General features: G+C 39.3%; 2 protein-coding genes across 16 annotated transcripts in view; one reads left to right on the top strand and one right to left on the bottom strand.

Annotated features, from left to right (window-relative positions):
• synj1 (synaptojanin 1) overlaps positions 1-5,585 on the bottom strand; it is a 28,541-nt gene extending 22,956 nt beyond the window's left edge. For 3 of the 15 annotated variants that reach the window (XM_051399816.1, XM_051399817.1, XM_051399818.1), the window contains exons 1-5: positions 5,425-5,576; positions 4,265-4,424; positions 3,974-4,060; positions 3,395-3,662; positions 2,914-3,139 (exon numbers count right to left, since the gene is read on the bottom strand). In XM_051399816.1, the coding sequence (XP_051255776.1) occupies positions 2,914-3,139; positions 3,395-3,662; positions 3,974-4,060; positions 4,265-4,388 (705 nt within the window). In that variant the 5' untranslated portion in view covers positions 4,389-4,424; positions 5,425-5,576. The other 12 variants (XM_051399821.1, XM_051399822.1, XM_051399819.1 and 9 more) reach the window with 9 other exon arrangements.
• Positions 5,586-5,776: 191 nt separating this feature from the next.
• slc46a3 (solute carrier family 46 member 3) lies at positions 5,777-13,850 on the top strand. Its single transcript, XM_051399830.1, has 6 exons — positions 5,777-5,911; positions 6,469-6,692; positions 7,875-8,751; positions 9,585-9,668; positions 9,914-10,070; positions 12,203-13,850. The coding sequence occupies exons 2-6, from the start codon at positions 6,501-6,503 to the stop codon at positions 12,318-12,320; spliced, it is 1,428 nt and encodes a 475-aa protein (XP_051255790.1). The 5' UTR covers positions 5,777-5,911; positions 6,469-6,500; the 3' UTR covers positions 12,321-13,850.
• Positions 13,851-24,025: the final 10,175 nt, after the last annotated feature.

Genomic DNA, 24,025 nt, shown 5'->3' on the forward strand with positions numbered 1-24,025 from the left:
TCTTCTATGGTACTTTTTAAAGCAGCAAATATTGGTGTAGTTAGTGTCCATTGAATTATATTGGTTTGTAATTGTAGTAGGTCCAGTTATACTGTCCAACCTACAGCTTTGTGTTTATTTCCTGAAATGGGAACAATAAAAAAGGAAAAGGAAAAGTGAGTCATTTTCCACAATGGAGAGCTGAAAAGTAACCTTTCCTAGTCAGATATAATGTGCTGACTCAGACAAAAGCAAAAAATAAGAAGGAACTTAAAAACGATTGCAAAATAACAGGCATGAAAACGGGTCAGGGGTGAAACAGGTGAGAAGGATATTACCCCTCTAGGGGGGTCCGGTGGCATGGTCCCTCGGAAGAAAATGTTGAATATTCCATATTTTAAAGCATCAATCTGATGCATTTCGAGATGCATTTTTTGCCAACCTGGGGAGAGCTGTAGAAACTTAACTTCAGCCATGAGTCAAAAATATTATGGCCTCCTTACTAAGTATTATGCAAGCCATTTCATGCCAGCCTGTCACTGGGTCCAACATTTACAGTATATGAGGCACAATGTGGTAAGGTCATGAAAACAGGTCATGAAAATATACTATACTTTACTTCTCCTAAAACAGCTGGGCACTGTAGGTTCTGGCAAAAGTTACCCAAACAGTGTATTTGTAATGGGACGACTTTCAGCTACGGATTTGGTGAGCTAGTGAGTATTTGCAGCAGAAGAACGGTGTATAACGGATTGACTCAAAATAAACTACAGTGTAAACAAAAGATTAAACGGAAATGTTGCCGATCTTCAACCTTAAAGGGATAGTTTGGGTTTTTTGAAGTGGGGTCCTATGAAGTATTTATCTATAGTCAGTGTGTTAGCTACATTAGCTGCTGCTCAGCGATCCCTTAGTTTGGAGAAGCAGAGAGCCCCTCCAGCACAGACGATCAGCTTTGCACTGCAGTGAACGGAGTCCAGATGCAAAGAGAATTTTAACCACCTAAAACAAGGCCCACCTAAAAAAATCTATATCAGTTCAAGTGTATGTTACATAGAAAAGATTCACACCGCTTTCCATCACTGTCAGACGGCCCTTACAATTTATGCTGCTAAACTGCACGGTGCGTATTGCTGTATATTGTATATACTGTACCTAAGTTTAACTGCAATTTTTGTTGCACTTTGTCACATTTAGTTACTTGTTTTCTTCTTTTCTACTTATGTTACCTGTAAGTGCTTGCATTTTGTTGCATTTAGTTAATTGTTTGATTTATTTTATGTTAGCATTTATTTTAATTTAATTTAATTTAATTCAATTTAATTTAATTTAATTTAGTTTAGTTTAGGTTTGTTTTGTTTTATTTTATGTTAGCTTATTTTTACTGTAACCCTGTAGTACTTTACTTTACCACCTTTGTATTGAAACTGTTGCACAGTAATTTCCCTCGGGATAAATAAAGCTTCCTGAATGTTGAATCTTGAATTGAATACCGTATAACTCACGTATTCCTACGGATAAGCGCAACTTTTGCCTGCTGCGGCCGCACTGTATTACGCCGTATGCGTAGGAATACGTGAGTTATACGGTTGAGAAATGTAGTGCCAAAGGAAGGGCCGTCTGACGGAGATGTAAAGCGGTGTGAATTTTCTCTATACAACGTACACTTGAACTGATATAGATGTTTTTAGGTGGGCCTTGTTTTAGGTGGTTAAAATTCGCTTTGCATCTGGACTATGTTCACTGCAGTGCAAAGCTGAGCGAATCTTTCCATGCACTCGCGCTCCCTTCTGGCACGCACACCTGTTCGCAGTTCACTGAATCTCTGGTACCTACCCCCCCCTCCCAAAAAAAACATTTTCTCATCGAATCTACACGATTCACGTAGGTCACCTATTTTGGTTTCAAAACGGCAAAATTCGCCAAAAGGTGAGTGATTTTCATGTATGAAATAAGCTTCAGACTTGAACTTGACCAATGAATAAAGTGTGCTAATATATTATCATCATCATCATCATCATCATCATCATCCTGCTGGTTTTCCTAGAAGTTTTAATGTTAAATATGCATCTATAATTATCATTAACAGTTTAATTTTACAGTGACGGCACAAAATGCTGGAGCAACAGTGTTTCACTCAAAGGCCGCACCAGCTTTGCTCCTGAACAGTCAATAGATAACCAGTGTTTAAATAGACTGTATTAACCAAGGTCATGTGACTCTATAGACAAATGTATGATGTTAAAAAGGCCAGTACAACTTAAACTATTCCACCGATAATTTATTGACAGAATGCACTAACCAACTAACACCACAAAGCTTCATACTGCACAGTTCTACAACACATGGAAAGCCAAAGAACTAACTTTGTGCAATGACATTCAAATTCCACACTAAACTATTCTTCAGCCAATACGCCAAACATCATCCTTGTTTCTGACAACTTGGTGGAAATCCCACAAGATCACAAACCTCCATTAGTTTCATACTTTCAGACTCAATATCTCCACTCCTAAAATACTCCTGTCTCTAACATATACAAACTGATAACCCAATATGATACAACAATATCCGTACCATCAGTAAATTGGCAACAAGATCTATCTATCAATCCCAATGACGACATCATCTCAATGACTACCAACACTAACATACAGCTCATACCGTACAAGGTAATCCAAAAAGTGCACGTCAGTGGGCAAAAAATTGTGGGATTGGCACACCCTGAAACCTGCCCTAACTGCACACAAAACACCCCTGACACAGACTTCCACACTACGTGGGACACTACTGCTTTGTATCGTACTGTACAGCATTGCCATGCACAGAGCATACAGAAACGAATGCAACTATGATATCAAACTGATTGCTTTTATCACAACACCTCTCAAACCAAAACAGAGATTCAATCAAACTGTCAAAGATCTCAGTCACCTGTTCAGTCTCCACAAAGTTGGCCACTTGTCCATCGTCATTTGTTCCTCGAACATTGAATCGCGTGCCGGCTCGCTCTGAGCTGAGGCGGGAGAAGATGCAGGCCTTGGCCTGTTTGTGCCCTGCATAGATGGTCCTGATCTCCACACCACCACACATCAGCCTCAACAGCCAGTCATCACAGTTTACTCCATAATGTTTCAGGTGCAGGTGCAGAGACTGGTTCCTATTGATTTATGACATCAAAACAGACACAAAAGAAAACACACAAACAAATTCAGTGTGAGCAGTGAATTTTCACACCTTAGTTGCAAATCACAGTCCTATCACACATTCATTAGAAACTATTACACCACCGCACAAGGCTGTGCAGATTGCAGAACAAGTAGATAGTTCATATACTTAACGGATTTTTAAAGCCAAAAACCTGCCTATTAGTCTTCTTATAACATAGGAACAGTAAAAAATGTCATGGTCTTACCAAAAGAAGCGGTTATCTGTAGTGTCTTCAAGGATCCTGCGATGCGCATTGAGACTGAGGTCCATGCTGACTCCAGTGGAAGACCAGGCAAAATAGAAGTGTCCTGAGTTTAGGACCTTTCGCACTTCAGCGATCCGGTCCTCATCTCCTGGATCATTCTTCAGCGATATAAAGTCTGTCTGTGTGACCCTGAAAACCTCAGAATCCTGCACCTTCCCCACAGAGCTGCATCCTGTCACAACCACCAGACTGTGGAGCATAGAGTCACCTAAAGAAGAAAGGTTGGGTTAAAGCTAGCTGTCGTGTGTTAGCGTTTGCTTCGCTTGCTGCAGCTGGACATGAAATAGTTAATCAAACTTTGGTGCTACTCCTTTATAGGAGCTATCTCTAAGACTGAGCTTTAATCTTTTAAACCATATTTTCCTTGTTGTGATAACAAGAGCCTTCAAGGTCATGTAGAGGACAGGAGAAAGCAGCTTAGAAGTAGGCAGCAACGGGACTACAAACCAGAGGGCCTCCACAGTCACACAAGAACTGCATTATGGAGCAATCAATACATAAGATGATTCTGTAGCTTACCCAGGTTTAGGCGGAGGACGCCCAATATTCCATAGGCATCAACAATCTTGGTGTATGTGTTTTTAATGGCCTCCTTCTCTGCCGCCGCTGGAAACAAAAGCAACACAAAGTCAGAAAATATCAGTAATACTCTCTCCCTTAAACTTTAAGTTAAATGTAGCCTGTGGGTTAATCATAGCCCATAATCACGTCCATTACTTGATAGTCAACATGTGTCTTATAGCTATATTTCCTTTGTGGCATCTTTATTTGGAGAGTTTAATCTCAGCGCAAACAAACAAAACGCCTTACACAGAACAGCAACAGCCCCCGATTCGAACATGAGGCATTCTTCCCTGGTCCTAGTTTCCACTATGACACTGTAGGGGGGTGGATCCAGCTTGTGGTAAATGCGATATCCCTTGCTGAAGGCCATTGTTGATCCAAGATGGAAAAAAAACTATATTATGACCTGTAAACCAAGAAGAATGAACGACAGCAGATCAGAAAATAGGCATTAACCAATCAGACACAACATCTGTAATTTGAAGGCTACTACAGAGTATGATGCACTATACATTAGTGCTGGAGAGGCTTGCTTTTTAGGATGCTTGGATCAAAAATCGAGTTATTAGATTCTGTATAGGTAACGTTGTGACTAACACAAATATGTAATATCAAACACTGGACGAAAAGGCATCATAAAAACTAAATGTAGACAATTGTAAAGCACTGTGACTGTAGATAATACAATATTTGCGTTTAAATGTGTCGAATTAATTAAGAAAATCTGTCCTAATACTCGGCAATAGCGTTTCAAATTGCGTGATCCAGATTGACGAGAGAAGTTTAATTGCGAAATTAGAAGCCTTAGGTCAACATACTATCAATGGCGGACATAAATATGGCCCACACCTATGACAAACTAATCTTAGTTTAAACTGAATATCGCAGGTAGCTGGAGATTATGGGCAGCAGGAGCCCTGTGAGCGATAACGTTAGGCCGGGCGACTGAAATATCATCCATCCTGACACGGACAGTCACGACTTTGTAGTGAAACTGCAGCAGGCGAAGCTAACGCTAACGTTTAACTTACCCGACAGCTAGCTTTAATGCTAGATGTTGTGCGATTGGATACAATTAAAACAAACGAGAGAGATAAATTGTACAGCGAAAACAGGTTGCGGTTTTCTCACGTATCTTACGCTAGCTGGTATCGTTAGCTAAGTTGGCTAAATTAATCACAGGCATAGCTATGATTCGCTAACGCTAGCTGACAATATTGTGATAGGTGGTACTAACCTGCACGTCCGGGATGTTAAGCTGACATTTACTAATACATACAATTTGAGCGACTCGGTCTTGTAAAACATATAATACTTGTGCAGACGTTGTCAATGCAGGCTTCGTCTTTAAAATTGGAGGTTAAGATTTAAATTACAGAGAGGAAGGGCTATGGATTTCGTCTTACCGTCTCCCCCCGCCGGGTTGTAACTCCGCTGTCACAACAAAATCCTTCCCGGTGTGTTGGCAGAATGGTACATTCCGACGCAAAGCACGCCTACCTCACGTTACCGTAATGCCTAGAGAAATGGTAGCGTGCATTTTTGTACAAAGATAAACGGAGGCAGGTAGTGTAAATAAATATGTCGCAAGATTAACCAAAAGAATGTCCCTTATAAGTATTTAAAATACACATTTATGTGCGATAAGGAGCCTGTTACAACATGTCCCAAACTGCCCGCCCGCTTCACCCTTTGACTGACAGTTCTTCCGTCGAATAAACGCGACCTTGAAAGACGGCTGTCCAATCGCATGCGGCGAGGGGCGGGACCCCGGCGTTTCATAACAACCCCGTACGTCTTTATAAAACAAGAGCACCGAGGGACCTCATGAAGCGAATGTTATACCGGGATCACTTTATTGAATAAAACATGATCCAAGTGACCATCTAAAAGGTAGGTTGTTGTCAATATCCTATGAGAAAATAAGGCTAAGCTGTTGTTCTCTTACATTTCCTGTTATCTAAATATTTAGCTAGCCGAGCTCATCCTACAGCATGCGTAGTCACAACAGACAAAATGTACACAACAGGGTTGTTATCTTATATTCCACTTTATGTTTCAAACTGTCAGAAAGTGTTGGATCGATAATGTATTGCAGTCTTTTGCTCCCGCGATTATTCTCAGAAGGCAAAAACAACCAAACAAATATTATCTGTACTTCCACGTAGACACTTAGTCTTATGACTTGAATCAGTTTTGTGCTATTTAAAGAAGAAATGTGGATGTCTTCCTGCACAGTGTACCTGCATGTTGAAGTGAAGGGTTGAAGGTTAAAACTTGCAACAACAGAATAATCTTTATGGAGCTTTACAATATCCTAAATTTGTTTTAAACTGTAGTATAAAAGTCTAATTCATACACTGCCATAAGTTTTTGTTTTTATTCCACCTCATATCAGTTGAACTGTATTTTTACCCTATTATCTGTCTCTCTAAATGTATTCTCTTCAGCTCTTTTTCAGGGAATACTGCAGCTCCTCACAATGAAGCGTCTTTTCCTCGTGGAGCCTGTGGTGGCTCTGTACGCTTTCTCCAGTTTTCTCATCTATCCACTTGTGCAGCAGTATGTGTACCGAAGGCTCTGGCAGCAACTATCAAACACCACATATCCCATCTCGGACAACACCTCCAGGTGTGCAGGAAACAGCAGCGGCAACCATTCAAGCTATCATGAGGTTAGTCATGAATTACTGGATGTAAAAAAAAGAGTTAATTTAAGTAATTCAAGGCACAAGGAGGATTCTTACAAATATTTGATATTTTCTTCTACTTTAAGTTTTAATAAACAAATGAATATACTCCAGTATTCACCTGTGTAACAATATAACAACTACTGGAACTTTGTAAGGGTATTAATACTGTGAATATTATTTTAAAACTATTTTTAGAGACAGAGGAAAAAAATGCCTGTTTTTCTTTTTGTTATCTGCCCACTACTTTTTTTTTAAGCATGTGACGCTGACTCAGACATAGTTGTGTCATGTTTTTTTTTGTGTGTGTTTTGTGGAAAGAAATGTCTTATTGACAGAAAAAAAACTCAGGCTTCCTAAGAAACCTGCGGCTCAAGAAACAATAACGCTCTATGTATTGCATAGGTACAGTCTGTTCTTCCCATATACTGTCATGGATTCTTCCTCAACTGCAGGTTGTCTCAGCAACTCTCCCTGTGGGTTCAACCTTTACTGTCATGACTCAGCAATAATATTATAATTCTTTAGGATTCCCTCTTGCAACACAGCTCAGGTAAAAAGAACTGATTCAGCTTCTTCACTGCGAGGTGGTATGAAAGGGAGACCTGTGACTAAAGTTAACTGTTCTACGCCTACACTGACTGACATACGCTAGTAGCAACACTTTTGCTCAAGACTGATAATCTTATTAAATTATAATTTCAGACCACATGATGACTTATTAATGTGCAGCAATTAAGTCTGCTGTATTATAAGAGGGATTTAAAAGAAGTGTTCTGCTGCAAAAGGTATTAGTAATGTTTAATTTGATCATGTATTCATAGAAGGAGAATGGAACAGGGGAGTGAAAGCGAACACACTGATCCTTTGTCTGAAAATAGCCACTTCTGCACCTGTTGTACTGTAGAAAGCTTTGTTCCTTTCGGGCCTGAATAGGAAGACCTTTTGTGAAATGCGCAAAATTGAAGTGCTTTAATTTTGTGTTGGTTTCACGACTTTAAATGTCTCTGTTTAACTTGTGTTGTTTGCAGGATAATTGCCAGCATGAGGGCAGTTATTTTGTCTGAGGCCTGCTACAGAGAGCAGGCCTCAGACAGAATACAGAGAGCCCAGTGTCAGTCCATGATTTTTTAGGCCTAACCATGCTCTCTCTTTCTGTGTTTCCAGGAGGTACAGAGGCAGGCCTCTCTCTTCTCCCTTTACACAGAGGTCTTCTCCACAGTCCCCTCTTTGGTTGTCACTCTCATGCTTGTGGCCTATAGTGACCGGGGAGGACGCAAGATCACAATCATCATGCCTCTGATTGGCACATTGATCTACACCTTGACCTTCCTGATGGTGTCCTTCTTTGAACTCAACGTTTACTTGCTCATTGGCTCGTCGCTTCTCAGTTCTCTGTTTGGTGGCATAGGGACATTTCTGGGGGGCTGTTTTGCCTACATAGCAGACTTGTGTGAGGATGATCGTCAGAAGACACTACGCATGGCTGGAGTGGACATGATGATTGGCCTTTTGTCTGGAGTGGCCTCAATATCGACAGGCTACTTTCTGAGAGCTGCAGGCTTTAACTGGCCCTTTGTAACCTCTGCGTTGTGTCAGTGTTTGATCCTACTCTATGCAATATTCATCCTAGAAGAGACTCTGAAGAAGGCTCCCACGGATGCCGTTAGTCCAGATGGGTCTCCTCAGCGCTCAGCCTTGAAACAGATGATCTTTGGGGTCTACAAGATGTTTGCAGGGGCCAAGTGTAAAACTGTGTTGATTCTCCTAATACTCATCTTCACCAGCTTCTCCTTTGCCTATGTGGGTGGGATGTCCTTGATGACCCTATATGAGCTCAATGAGCCACTGTGCTGGACTGAGATTTTGATTGGCTACGGCTCAGCACTGTCCACCACTGTGTTCCTGACCAGTTTTGTGGGAGTGTCAGCGTTCACGTACTGTGGTGTGCCACAGCTGCTCATTGTCCTGATGGGGATCCTGTCCGTCATATCGGGCATGATCTTGTTGGCGTTTACTAAGACCACTTTACTGATGTTTATAGGTGAGAAAGATTTCCCTAACAACTGCGCTGCTTTAACCAATAGTGTGGAATATTTTTGAATGTCCTCCTCAGTAAAATAAATTTCACCAAAGCCTTGTAGTCAAGGTCAAGTATGGGCAGAAGCTTAATTTAAACTTGCAACTGGTTTGGTTTTTGCTTGTCCTGTTTTTAGAGAAGTTCAGTAATGCTCGAATGTTTGACGAGGACAATGGAAATTGTGTTATGCAAAGGATTTGTTGCCTCAGCCATGTTTAATCACTAATATGCTTTGGTGTTGCTAACAATCATGTAGATAATATAATACTAATATCTCTGTTTATGTGGCCCTTTTCCAATATATTATATAGTGCTCTTAAAATAAATGGCAGGACATACACAGGACATAATTAAAATTAAAAAAAGGCCACATTTTAGCTGTAATATAAGGGACACTGAAGAGTAATATAAAACAGTAAATTACACAAATAAACAGTACAGGCTAGTTGCACAGGTTACTGATTGACAGAACCTACCTTTCCTACCACATTTACAAGGTGCAGCAATGTTACAAGTGACACTGTATCTTTTGTATTTTATTAGATTATTATATTGTAAGCCGATAAGACAGCGTAATTATGATATATTATCACTGCATTTTTTATTTTAAATGTCATGTAGCCATTGTCACTTTCATATGTTTTTTCATATTACACACCTTAAACAACTATGACAATGAATTTACTTTAATAATGTATTCATGTATGAATCGATGTATTTTACAATTTGATTTGATTATAGTCCTTGCATTATGATGTATAATATAATTTCTGTCTTCTGTTATTTGTTTTCCACAGTGAGGGTGCCAATGCTTCTGTCTATCATGCCTTTCCCTGTTCTGCGTTCCATGATGTCAAAGATCATCTCAAAGTCTGAGCAGGGTGAGTTGGTTTAGGGCTTTACAGGAGCCACAGAACCATGTCTGTGTGTTTGTAGAGTCAGAGTCCAATGAAGACATGCCTGTCCAAGCAACTTCATGATGCACTTGAAAACAAAGCACTCCAAGTTTCTGTTCCTTTTGAGCAAAGGGCAATCTAAAGGGCCTAAACTGATTACAGGCATATCCTGTTGTTATTCATCACTTCTTAAAAAATGTTTTTGTACTCTGTTGTGTGTGTTTTTGCAGGAGCCCTGTTTGCCTGTCTTTCATTTTTGGAAAGTTTAACTAACAACGTATCAAGCGCAGTCTTCAACAGTGTGTATGCTGTTACAGTAGCTTGGTACCCTGGCTTCATCTTCCTGTTGTCTGCAGGACTCTGTGTCATCCCTTTGTCTATCCTAGGGTAAGTTCATCTTGTTGCCAATGTAGATGACACAACACAGTCAGTGAAACATGCTGTTCGTCTTGGTGCTGTGAAAACTAGAGGGAGAACGTTTTCATGTTGGGCTTGTTTGATGTCAGAATTTGTTATATTGATAAGGTGTTTAGAAAGTATTCTACCCAAAGTTATTTGTTAATTCTACAATAAAAACATAGCTTTTTATTCACAGTTTGTGCTGTGTAGATATGCTTCAGATGTAGAGCTGTACTCTATGGATAAGGTTTCATTACAGACACCTCTTTTTTCTGCTAAGTCACTGTTTGCCAGTTTTGCTTGACTACAGAAGAGAAAAATGCTTTACTTGATTTGGCCCAGAACAGTGCTCGAAATTAAGGATGTCCTGTTGTCCCGGGGACAATAAAAATGGGGACACAAAGATACAGTGCTGCCAACTTGGCGTCTTTTTGGTTAGATTTAGCAACTTTTCAGACCCTCTTAGTGTCTTTTATTTCTAAAAAGAGACCAGCGACAAATTTACTGACTTATTCACACCATGGAAAAGGTGTTAAATGTATTGAAATATATAATGTAATTCATTCCATGCATACTGCTTGTAGTTGCAGTCCACGGCTCTTCTGCTAACAGCGCCGGGGTCTCTCCCTCCCCTTTTGCGTCATGCACTGGTATTCAGTTAGTGTGGCATGTGGGTCACGTTTGACCCTCACTCTCACTCTTTCTCTCTTTCTCTCACTCTGGATTAGGGTGTTCTTATAGCTTAGCCTATATGTAAATAGAGAGTTTGAGCTTGTAAATATTTAAACAGTTGGTTTTTATCTTCCTCCGCCATTTGTAGACTTATTTTTTCAACTTTTTTACTTTAAATGAATATAAATTTAAATATATGATGTCACTGTAGTAGAGTTTGTGATTATTTGGTTAAATAATAATAATGTTTAAAGTGTGTCTATGTAAATGTACTATGTAGGTTTGCATTTACACTACAGTTTGCAGTGATGCATTTATTGATCTAACAATGACTAGAAGAATAATGAAAAAACAAAGGATGATTCTAGTTTTTTATTCATATAAAAGTAAGCAGAACTTCCATGGCGGACCAGAGTGAGTCAATGAAGTGATACAAGTTACTGAAACACAGTTATTAAACAATATTCATAATGCTGCGTAAAAAGAAGTACTTCAATTTGGGAGTACTGTGTTTTTAAGTCAACAGTTGAAAGTAGAATTTGAAAAGTTGGACTGATACTGTGGATAAAATTTAACTTTGAGTCATGAAAACAAGAAGAACCAGTTCCTCATTCCTGTAGTCACATCCAGCTTCCTTCACCAAACTGTTTTCCTCTTCATATAGTAACATAAATCTTTGACATGTGCATTATGTCTTCTCTTTTATATGTTGACCAATACACCATCAACATTGTTTTGTAGAAAATATATAAGAAAGGTCATAAGCTACATGGTACACTGTGTTCTTACATTTGTCTTGTTACACTGAGTTGACAAAGTAGTGCTGCTGAGTCAGTCTGGGAGGTGTAGTGTGAAACATTAAACTACTTGAGCAAATCCACCTCTGTCACAAGCACTTCTTCTTCTGTTACATAGTGAGTAGTGAGGTAAAATAACAAACTGGTTCAGCAATCTCAGTCTAACCTCCAAGGCTAACATAGGCTCTACAAAGCAATCCCTAATGGCAACACATTATTTTCAGTTTGCTGTGTACACTACAGTTTTAAAATTTAAATCTGTACTGTATGTTGCAGCCACTTTTTTTTTTTTACTTATTAGGAGTACATTGTAACTGCCTATATTCTGTATGTTCAGTACTCTTTTAGCTAAAGGGAACTACTTTCACAATTCCACAAAACTGAACTGCATATTTTACTGTTTGTGTATGCACCAGGTGATATTTGGTAACTTTGTACATGTGAATGAAAAACAGGACATTTCTTGTTCCAATTATGGGTTGTTTCCTGTTTCTCGAAACATCAGACTTAAATGGAAATGGAAATGTTATTACGTCAGAAATGCTGATGCAGGTTTGAACAAAGAAGCTATGTTGAAACTGCTGACAGTTACCCAGTTTAGTTGGAATTGGTAGAGACAGTAATGTATCACATGTCTTATACCCATTTCAGGGTGGTGGGTCTGATCGGAGTGGATGTTGCTAAAGAGGCAAAAGATCCAGAGCCTATTCTCTCAGAGGAGGAGGATCCTGCTATAGATCAGAACGACAACAGCCCTCTTGTTAGCTGAGCCACATTGACTGCCAAAACCTCACCAGCACTGTGTTCCGTTTTTTTATATTGTCTTAGTATTCTAAGATACTTTTTTCAAAAGTACCTCAGTTGTTGTCAGTTTCAAAAAGTTAATAATACAGGTTACAGTCATCTCTAAACTTTTTTGGTGTGGTTGTTTGTGTGGATGATGATGATGATAATAATAATAATGTGCATCCAATATTACAATTAAGAATGGTGTGTGCATTCTCAGAGAAATATACCTGAAAATGGCACATTCAAAAAGAGTTTGTGTTTTTTATACAGTTTTACAGTGTGATGTGATCTGCTTTTTTAAGAACCAGTTATGTTTCAATTATGCAAACTGATTCTGAAATACGCTTTGTCCCTTCGTCTCTCCTTTTTATATGTAATATAACACAAATTGTGTTTACTATATAACATTGTTCTTAGCTTTCAAACAAATCTGCAATTTAGATGCATTTTATTCACTAAGTGATGTAAAAATAAGCAAATATTACAGTATATATGTGATTTTAAAGAATGTTAAACTGATCAAACCGGTGAAGCAAGTAAGAGAACAGAGTAAGGACAGTGTTTTTTAAGAAATGAATAGTCTCTACAACAAATATTTTTTTGGTTTAAAACCACAGATAATTAAACATTTTTGTAGTATCAGCTATCCAGTTTTTGAAAACAACATTAATGAGAGGATTGATCAGATTTATTTTTTATAGGTGTGTGTGTGTGTGTTTGAACAATAAAGTTAAAACAGGATGACATTTTCCCCGGGGGATGTGACCCTTGCCATAAGATTTGTTTGTTTGTTTGTTTGTTTTATGGGGAGATATGGATTTGTTTTTGACTCAGGAGTTTACTATCTGTGTGGTAACTTGAGTTTAATGTTCTTTTGTGACTCAATTCCAAATGTTTTAATGTGTTTTAAAGTGGAAACAAATCAGTGAATTCCTCTGACACTGTCCCAAAGAAGACCAACCATTAGGAAGACTAGTCTTTGCTGTTGGGACAGTCTCTCTTCACGTTTGTCTTCCTGTTGCTCGCTAACTAATGGAAACTGGACAGCAATAACATGATCAAGTATTGTAAAGCACCTTTCCTTAAATACTTGTCAACCATAAAGGGAATAAAATCCATCAAGCCAGACTTGAGTATTCAGGGAGGCAATCAAGTTCACAATCACAATTGTCAGACAAAAGTGTAGAACTCTGAACTGTGAATTTGGTCAATGATTCAAATAGACTAAAGGAAGTTCATTATGTTGTCACATGACTCACTTCAGATGTAACTGTATATCAAGAGTATATGACTGCATCCATTTCCAAGTCTCTACATTTCTAGTCACAGGTTCACGTCAGTAGCAACAAAATATATGTCTTTCATGCAGTGAAATAAATCCTTTCTTAAAGTAAAGTTGTGGGTGTGGGCTTGACTCTTATGTAAATCTGTATTCTGAGTCACAATACTGGCATGTTTTAATATATCCATGTCCATGTGAAAGAATAAATTAAAATCTTCTTAAACAGAACTGTCTCTGTTTGATCACTAGGTGTCACTCTTGTCATGCGTACAGCCGCACTAACACTGATATTAAAAGCCAACACCATAGATACACCCATACCAGCTGACATGGAAATAAAGGAACAGTGTTAAGATCTGTCATGTTTTCATCCTTTGTGCTGTCTTTCAATGAAATCACCTACAAATGAAGGTGTCAATCTTCTATGTATACACTCCCTAATATGCATGCTAAAGTGTACTCTAGAGGATCTACTGGCAGAAATAAAATATAATATGCGTAACTATGTTTTCATTTGTGTATAATCACCTGAAAATAACTTATGTTTTTGTTAACTTAGGATAAGTTATACATATACTGGCGCTGCCGGTCGCCTTCAATGGGGTCCACCATGTTGACCATGTTTGTACAGTAGCCCAGAAGGGACAAACCAAATAATGGCACCAGATAGGGGCGTTCACAGGTCCACCGTAGTTTCTCCTTTGTGCTTGGAAGGGGAGGGTGAAGTGAGAGATTTGTTGTCTGCACTAAATCGGGTCCTTCAATAGCTGTCTCCACGCAATGTCAGTCTCCAAAACAAAATTAATTAAGTGCAATTAATATATGTGAAGTTATGTTGGTGAACAATTCTTGTAGATAAAAGTACATGTAAAAAAAAAAAAAAAAACGACAGCCCGTTCTTCCACCAGTGGATGCTGCCAAAGCTTTTCAACTTAACACTGTTCTTCATTCGTCTCACACCACAAAGTTAATGTATTTGATTTTCCTGTACTGAATTTTCCAAAGTTCCCACCTCCTGTCTTTGTCCTCTACAGAGAAGGGTTGTTATACAAGGGTTGTACATGCATGTGTGTAAAACCCTTTTTTTCTAGACTCCTAGACTCGCCCTGCCTCTGGGAGAGATGTGAGATTCAAGGAAAGCCTGTAAGCATGCAAACGGTGTGTGTCTTATGGATGATGAATGGACATCAGAAATCCTGGCAGAGATCCCATCAGATTGCATGCTTAGTTACTGGACCACTGGGTTAGTGTGGAAACAGAGAAGCATGTGACCAATGTCTGCCATCACAAAAGATAAATGAGATGGCAGGAATGCTATACAATTCCCTCACGTGAATCTGCACTGAATATGCCACATAAAATCAGATTAGACTTAGACATGATGCATCGTGGGTATAGTTATCAGCTCAGTTTTAAATCCGGTTTGTTTGTTGTTGGGATGTTTCGCCAGCACATCGGTTTTATGTTCGTCTGTGTTGAGAGATGTGACTTACACAGGAGGATGGGAAACCTCCATGAGAGAAACGCTTCCTTGTATATGCTTGCTGAAGATGAAGACCAAGCTGTTTCAGTGTAAAAACATGTAGCAGACCTGCTCACACTTAAGAGAAATAAAATCTTGTTGCTTTTGAACATTGTTGAAGTAGACACATGCCAATGAAAGTGTGTGCAATTTCCTTTTTTTCTCCCCTTTTTTAAAAATGTCTACATGGCACGTCAGTTTGAATTGGCTTCTTTCATGGAAACCCAAATGACGTCTGATCATAATGTGCAGTTATTTGATTTCCACCCTCAAGTCTTGAGAACCGTGACTGCAGCTTGATTGTAAGGTAATGTTGAAACTGAGTTTGAATTAAGCTCTCAGAGCTGGAGGTTACATGAGGGATCATCTGAGGCAGGGCCTTGCCTGGCACCAAACATGAGGTTTTTTGGTTAAATTGGAGATGGAGGTGTGGTGAGCAGTGATGGTTTTCCCAGGGGTGAGGAGGAGCGGGGGGGGGATGGTTGTGGCGGTGCCTTGTGTGCGTCTGGCGTGCATGGGGTCGTTGAGGATTAAAGGGAAGTTTGACAAAGTATGGTTGAGAATGGAGGCAGGGGGATCCGGGGTCTTTGGTTTCTGGTTTCCAAACTAGCTGAATCAGCAGTGCGATCATCTGCACCCCACCACATCACATCACCAATAGCTCAATCTCTGATGTTGATCCAGTGAGTTGCTAACAGACCTCTCTTTATCTCAACCTTCTGCTGCCCGGGAGGAGATAATTCGCTATAATATAAAACCCCATTTGCGGTGGGTTGCGTGACTGAAGCTAAGGGAATACAGGGGCTTCCCAATCTGGAGTGATTTCATCATTTGATCACACCAGGATCCACTGCATATTTATTTTCATTTCTCAGTTTTCATGCCGTAAACAGGCTCAATAGCACAGCGAATTGACTACACTATAAGACAGTTCATGTGGGTTGATTTTGATTTGAAAGGAGGTAATTTCTTTTCTTTTTCTTTATGTACCCAGGAAAGGATTTTGCTGATCACAAAAGCCTTTTGTGAGCTCTTTTCTGCATGTCAGATGTTTCAGAGTTTTCAAGTGAGCAGCTTCACTGGAGCAGATGCAGCTTAAACACTTCCCACAAAGGCGTCTTGACAGTTGAGGTAGCGCAGAGTATTATCGACACACTTGTGCTTGCACACAGTACTTGCACCAATCTTTTTCAATTTATCTGTGTGTGTATGCACCATAGATTAACAAACCTACAATCCAACACATTTCCAAGCTGTGTTTGGTTGTTTAATGAAAGTAAATTGTTTGATTGTGATGTAGAAATTTAGTCAGGACAGTCGGTTCCCCTATTTTCATCTAAACCATCAGCTGGAGGCCGTTCAACTTTTAATTTCACTTCCGCCCTTTTTTCCTTCTACAAAGGTCTTGCTGCTGTGTTGGTTTTCTCCTGCTTTCAAACCTATAATGCACCACTGATGGTGCGTGTAGGTTGGTTGGTTAAATGTCGTTTTTCAGATGCTCTGATCTCTGTGAATGGTTAAAATTAATTATCATAAGTGAAACAAACTTACATCGCTTTGGATTTTTAACTTTCCCCTCAATCATGGCTGCCTCTCTTCTTTGTTTTATCCATTCATACCAATGAAATCAACACATTTGCCTACCTGCTTCTGTCCCATCTGGATCGCATGGCTTCTTGGGGTTACCCATTCCTTCCACAGATGTCTTTTCCCTGTCTTAACTGCCAATAATGTCAAATCCCCTGTTGGTCCTACTGCGTCCCTCCTCCACATCCTCGTTATTTTCTCTCTACTACTACTTCTCTCTACCACTTATGAGAATGGACTGGCTTTTTTTATGAGCTGTTTCAAATATAGATCTGTAACTGCCGTTATTGGCATGCGCCTCAACCACAGACCCTTCTTCTCCTCTTTGTCATTTCCAACCACCCAACCAACCATGCTTCAATCTCCAGAAGTGGTTTTTACAGTCAAATCTTCACCTCCCTCACCCTGCATATCCACTGTATGTGTCTCCTACCCCTTCCACTAGACCCACAAGCACAGCTTCAGTCAACTGCCAACTCCATTGCCTTCTGAAGTGCTATCACACTACATAGCAACACAGCCCCACTTTCAGAGGTGTAGTACACACACACACACACACACAGACACACACACACACACACACACACACACACACACACACACACACACACACACACACACACACAGAAAGACACAAACATCGACATCCGTTTCATTTTGGATTAATTTCCAAGTTGGTAAAACACCTGGATTTGTTAAGCTCTCAGTTTAATATATTTTTATACTTTTATCTCTTTTTTATGAGCACAAATACGATATGTTTGACAAAAACTTTTGTTTTTTAGGTTTTTATTTTTCTAATGTAAATCTTTGAATGTTCGCATTTTAAATGGCTAAAAGCTACACCTAAATACATATGCTAAGGGCTCTGAAAGGATACATATTTGATAAGTGGATTCAATACTGGATTAGATTTAGATAAAATACAATGAAACCCTACACACAACCACTATTGATGACCTTATTCATTGTATGGCAGCTGGTTGATTTCCAAGGACAGATAAAATCAAAGTATATAGGGATATAAAATAAATATTAAACCATTATCATGTCAAAAATGATTACACTATTATCTCCACAATTCTATATTACTAAAATAACACATCCTTTGAAGCTTGTGTTACTGCATTAAGGCAGGCTGTCATTTTCATAAGCATGGGGAGTTATATTGATTATCGTCCCGCCCCTACTTAAGAGGACCGAGCTGAAGGTTGTTGTGTGGTGGTGCCACCCCGCTGAGACCACAATGATTACAATTGACTGTGTGAAAGCTATGAATGTCATTTGTGCAGGGCAGCCCTCCTGTCTTTAGCCACGTTGGCTGCTGGTGAGCCAGAGTTTTAAAGAATGGCAACCCCCCACATCTCTAGAACAGTATCAAAGGAAAGGTCACTGTGACAATCAATACACTGCTCTTCGTTTGCCTGGTTCTGCTTCAGTGCGTCACACTAATCAGCCTGCTGCCCGGATTGAAGGAGACGTCAGGACCTGATTATCAGAGAGAAATGGAAAGAAGAAGGCTTGACTAACAGTGATATACGTGCCACACTCAGTGTCTGTACTTTAAAGGGATTACAGTGAGCCTTCTGGCACTCTTATTGTCATCACTATCCTTGTCATGGTTTCTTTGTAGTCGTCATCATCTTCTTCACAACTGAGTCCAGTTTCTTCTTTCTTTTTGGTTTCCAGTCTCATTCTGGTCTCAATTTTCCTTGTGAAGGTTTTATTGTCTCTTTGGGTATATTAACAGCAACGTGTGTCTTAAGTGGTTTCACACTAATTGCATTTGGTCGGGGCGTGCTCTCAAACACACACAGACACTAGCACACAAACTGACTAAGAGAGGTATCTCTGGTCAAATCAGAAGCTCTCTTGTTTCACTCTAACATTACAGGAACCACAGAGCCAGTAAACCTTCTGTTTAGCCACACTGGCAAACAGTAAGCCGACATGCTGTGGAGTGATGTGTGAGCATACAGTCACATCTGTATTTATCAGATTTTCTCTGACCCAACCCATGCCTCTGTTCTTTGCAATGAGCTCATTTTTTACAGCCTGGAGTTGGCTATGTCTGGTTTTCACTAGTCTATTAATAGGCATTTTCATTTGAGTTTGCATTAGCACAGTTTCCACGGCACTCACAAGCATGAGGTTTCTGATTATGACCTTTGAGTGGAAATTACCATCTCAAAAGTTCAAAATCAGTATAAGCAGTACAAGATACATCAAACTATTATCTTACAGATATCCAGAAATTCAATTGCCCTGTGCATTCAGACTGAACACATATATAAATAAAATAAAAAAATGGCTGGTTATGTAATAAATGATATGTCTGGTCTTTTTTTTAATTATATATTATTTTTATTGTCAACAAATTCTATTAAAAAGACCCAAACCAACATTATCTTCTGTTAATTAAGTTATCTGTTTCTTAATACTTTCTGACTTTCCTACCCTGTCTGTGGCTCTCAGCCTCAACCCTATTGGTCCCTACTGAAGAAAACAGATGGCCATTGTTGGTATTAGCAAATGTTACTTAAACAGGGGAAAATAGTACAATTGTTAAGAACTTTTCATCGGTGGATTAAAGGTCCAGTCTGTAACATTTAGAAGGATCTATTAGCAGAAATATTTATAGACATAATTAATTGATATGTTTTCAGAGTATACAGTCACCTGAAAATCAGAATAGCTGCATTTTCTTTACCTTAGAATGAGCCATTTTTATTTACAGATATTAAGTCTGCAACGTTGAACCACCATGTTTCTAGCACAGAACAGACAAACCAAACACTGGAGCCACAGAGAGCCTTTAGTGTTTAGTTTCTTGCCACTGTAGTCTCTCCTTCCTGCTTCGAAGGAGAGTGTTATTCAGTTGGTTGTAATCTGTAACTTCACTGCTAGATGCCACCAAATCCTACACACTGGTCCTTTAATATAGAACATTTGGTGGTCTAGGGAGTATTTCCTGCAGCAGGATGTATGTGTATGTGGAGCTGACTCCAAATAAACTAAAATGGCTGTGTTTATGGTGATAAATGAACATGTCACCCAATACAACTTGTGGCTCATTGATGTGTTTTTAATATTTTTTGGACAGCAACAGAGAGTTTAACACAGCAGCAACAGAGAGTTTAACACACGAATAAACTATATCAGTATTTGGCTACACAGACAATACTTGTAAGGAATCATTGCATTGTTTCATGTGATTTGTTGACAACAAGAAAATATAACCTTAAAAGATAAACAACTTAAGGCCTCCCCCGTAAGTCCATAAAAGTTTTGTGTCAAAAGTTCCACAACCAACAATCTCTGGCTGGAACCCCCTCTGTCAGTGACCCTTTAAATATTATTGTTTTGCTTTCATTTGTCTGAATTAGCAAATCCCCAGATGTTCAGCAATGTAGTCAAATGATACATATGCACCAAGCTTTAATGAAAGCAGATATTTGAGATAGATTTGTATTTTGTCTATCAAGCCAGTGCCCTGAACCCAAACATAAGAGAGGAAGTCTCCATCACATTTGGTACGGCAGTAGATGATAGTACAAGGGTCGGGGTCGGGATAAAGGGGATACAAGGATATTATGGTAAATTTATTGTCTATGCAGCCCCTAGGGCTTCCTCCCCCCTCCCTCCCTCTTCACAAAAGTTCTTGGAGGGAAAACTTACAGAGGGAGATTGCTGCCATGTCCTTGAGCCTTTCTTTGTTCTGACTGTCATCTCCAGCAGGGAGGGATTGGGACAGAAACCTCCTGGTGTGTGTAAATCCTTGGAGCAGAAGCATTTTGCAAAAGCAGATACTCCGCTAGTAGGACGAGTCTCAGGACACAGATAGAATCCAGAGGGCTGTTTTGCCCTTATCTTCTTTTCAGGTCTATTACTCCAGCTGTTTAGACTTATTTGTGTCTACTGGAACACTGCTGAACATCTGTCCCATGTCTGTCAGTGATTGATGTCAGCCATGTGAGTGATATCAGCCATATCACAAAGACACATGAACATGAACATATGCATTTGCAGTCCAGAGAACACGTGTGTATATACATGACTGCATATGCAGACAACCAGACATGTGTACATGATAGCTTTATTGGCTGTCATCTCGACAGCCTGGCAAAAAACAAAGTTGTTGTGGTTACTGACGTGGGAATGTACCATACGTTTGCCAATTTCAGCTAGCCTTTTCTCATTTAACCCAAAAAGCCAAGACTCTCAAATTTCTAATTATTTCAAATTATTTTCATTGTTTTACTGACCCAAACAAAGCTGTAACCCTAACCCTAACCTTAAATAAAGTTGTTCAAGTTGCCTAATCAAAATCTGTCTCAAAGTTATTTTACTTGCTGAAATGTAATCATAAGCTAACCCTTCACACACTACTGTCGTAACTATTCTCAGTCTTAATTCCCATTCCCAATGTGCTCAAGTGTCATGTAAAGGTCTATCCTTCAATGTTGGAAGGATGACAACAAAACATTAGAAAAGTTGTGATTTAGGCAGAAAACAAGAGAAAAGAATTGTACTTATTTTAAATGGTATTCCAAGTTTGGTATAGCTTGATGTTTAGGCTAGCTGCTCGGCAAATAAAACCCACAATAAATATCCCACCCAATCACAATCATGATTTTGGCAGAGTAGTTGTAAAGGTAAAAATAACCTGTGATAACCCAGAACGTCATCCATCTGTTGATGTATAACCATGTTTAGCCAAGTAGCCATAACAATTCACCATAATGTTGGCTGCGGTGTGGTGCTTGAATGAAGTGCTCCAGCTTGATATATATATATATATATATATATATATATATATATATACATATATAGTGTTAAAGAGATGACAGCTGGCATTTGACTGAGAGGAAACCACTGGTCAAATACCAATCTATGTCAGTCTTCCAGGTCTAACTATGGTCAGACAATGGTTTCAAGAATGTAAGACCACAGAAACACACACACACACACACACACACACACAAACCTAGATGGACACGCATAAGCATAAGCATACATGCAAACACATTTACACTGTCTTTTTTGAAGTTATCCCCACTCATTTTCATAGCCGTAAAATTTGTATTTGAAAACAATATCTTTCTTTTCTTCCCCTACAAGAGGTAAAAAAAAAGGAGCTGAGGGTGCTTTTCACTTCCCCACACCTGGAAATGTACAAACTCTGCCAAGATTTTTCCTGGATTTCAGCTGTTACATGCTAACTGCCACACTAGGGGGTGAAACCAGATGCTTTAAGCAGGACGATTTAATCATTTTCTTCCACCGTACTCACTGATAAAATGGAGACGACCTCTCTGGAAAAGCCAAGAGACCTTAATCATAAACTTTACTTTTAAAAAAAATCTCAATAATGCCATTGGATTAAAAACATTTTCAGACTACATGTTGTTGTTTGAAAAAAAATCTTTTGGTGTTTCCTCCAATTACAGTGAAATATTTTGCCCGGGTAGAAGCTGGCTGAATGTCAGTTTTTTTTTAACTTTACATGTGTTGCCATTTTAGAAAGTGAACCTATGTGACCCACATCATCTGGCAGTGGACTTCATCATCTTACCAGTACCAGATGCAATATTTGTGATACAGCTTGCATGGTGCTGACTGTGATGGTTAGCTGTAATGCAGAGAGGGGCGGTTAACCTTCATTTGACCTTATTGATTATCGCTTCATCAGCCCGGTCTGCTTTTAACATATCTACTGGTTAGTCTGGCTCTGTAGTAAAACAGGAAACGGAGATGAGTAGTGAAATGCTTTCATTTCAGCAAAACATCCAGCACATGTAAGAGTGCAGAGAAAAAAAAGCCTTATGCTCCATCATATTTCATGTGAAACACTGACCACTTGCTTTTAATCATCAGATCTCTTTATCGTGCCAAACTCTCCATAAGGGAAGGGAAGGTCAGTTAAACCGGGATAGAAAAGAAAAGCATTATATGCCATTGGTTTTCCATTCCCTGTGCTTCACAATGGTTACCGTTTCCTAAAATCAGCATTTCCAATCTTTACAAAAAAGATCTCTTGACATTTTTGGAGTCAAGCATCGTCTGGTCTCCAAGCCAGATCTACTGAGGAACCACAATCCTATTGTTCTCGGAGGTTTATTGACAATATGTCATCAACAGCCCTGTTGAAATATTTCCTTCCATTTAGTGACCTGGCCTGGGTGACCTCGCTTACAACTCAACAAATGTTGATTAATTAAAGCTAAAAGTCTGTAGTTATGCAGTGTTTTAAGCAAATTTGTGTTTCAAACAAATATCCCCCCTTCAAATTAAGGAAAATATGCTTAATATCTTTCCTATCTAAAGTTAGACTTCTAGATAGGCCTACTCATGTTTGTCCTTTAAAAGTCAAGTGTGTAAAAAGGAGGAATATCAAGTTAATATCTTCACTGGTGTATTTTCACCTGAAAATAAGAATCGTCGTGTTTGGTGCGCTTTATTATTTAAACTAATAGCACTGCACATCTGCCTCTAAAGCTCACAGATTAACACGTTATATCTTATTGGTTTGTCAGGCTAGTGGTTTCCTGTTTCTTTTATGGTTAGCAAACACGTCTCCTGGCTCGAACACACTGAATGGCAATGACAGTGGTAGCCTATCCATCGTCTCTTCAAGAAAATGTCAACATTCTTAAAGCTTTAGTAATGCCTCGGTATATAAAATATCCATCAGTTAAAAACACTTTCCAGAGCTTTGGTTACTTATTCTGTCATACCTGTTTGAAGTGCAAAGCTGCATGCCCAATAACTGTTTTTTTTCCCAGTGCATTCTCACTGTGTGTTTATGGAGGAGGTTTCGTGAGTGGACATGACCTTTGAAATACTCCAGGGAGTGAGTTTAGCAGGCAGCAGCTTTAAACAGTAGTTGGGCTTTGATGAGGTCTGCTACTGCCCTCTGTATTTTAAGAAAAGAAAAAAAACCTGTGCCAAGTGCTCCAACCAGCACATACACTGCACCAGCTCCAAGCGCACATCCTAAACACAGATTTAGTAAATTACAACCTGCGCTTAGAGCTCTTTAAAACGTGAACACTTTCTTTGATGCAGTTTAATGGAAAGCAGACCACATGCCAACACACATACAGTCCATGTACATGCAGTGGACAGAGGTCTACTGAGGTCAGCAGTATTGGTATAGGATGTCCTGTTGATGTCACTCCAATGAGGATGAGGATGGAAGACACAGCTGGAGCCGTTATGTGTGCCACTTTGATCCTGATGTGTTTGTTGGAAACCCCTTGCAACACCGAAGTTACAGCTCAGAAATGTCTCC

This window comes from Dicentrarchus labrax, unplaced genomic scaffold, assembly GCF_905237075.1.
Source record: "Dicentrarchus labrax unplaced genomic scaffold, dlabrax2021, whole genome shotgun sequence".
NCBI classification, from domain to species: domain Eukaryota; kingdom Metazoa; phylum Chordata; class Actinopteri; family Moronidae; genus Dicentrarchus; species Dicentrarchus labrax.

Coding starts and splice junctions, on each gene's coding strand:
- slc46a3 (XM_051399830.1), top strand. CDS start 6,501: ATGAAGCGTCTTTTCCTCGTGGAGCCTGTGGTGGCTCTGTACGCTTTC. Junction 6,693..7,874: donor ACCATTCAAGCTATCATGAG/GTTAGTCATGAA, acceptor CTGTGTTTCCAG/GAGGTACAGAGGCAGGCCTC. Junction 9,669..9,913: donor CATCTCAAAGTCTGAGCAGG/GTGAGTTGGTTT, acceptor GTGTTTTTGCAG/GAGCCCTGTTTGCCTGTCTT.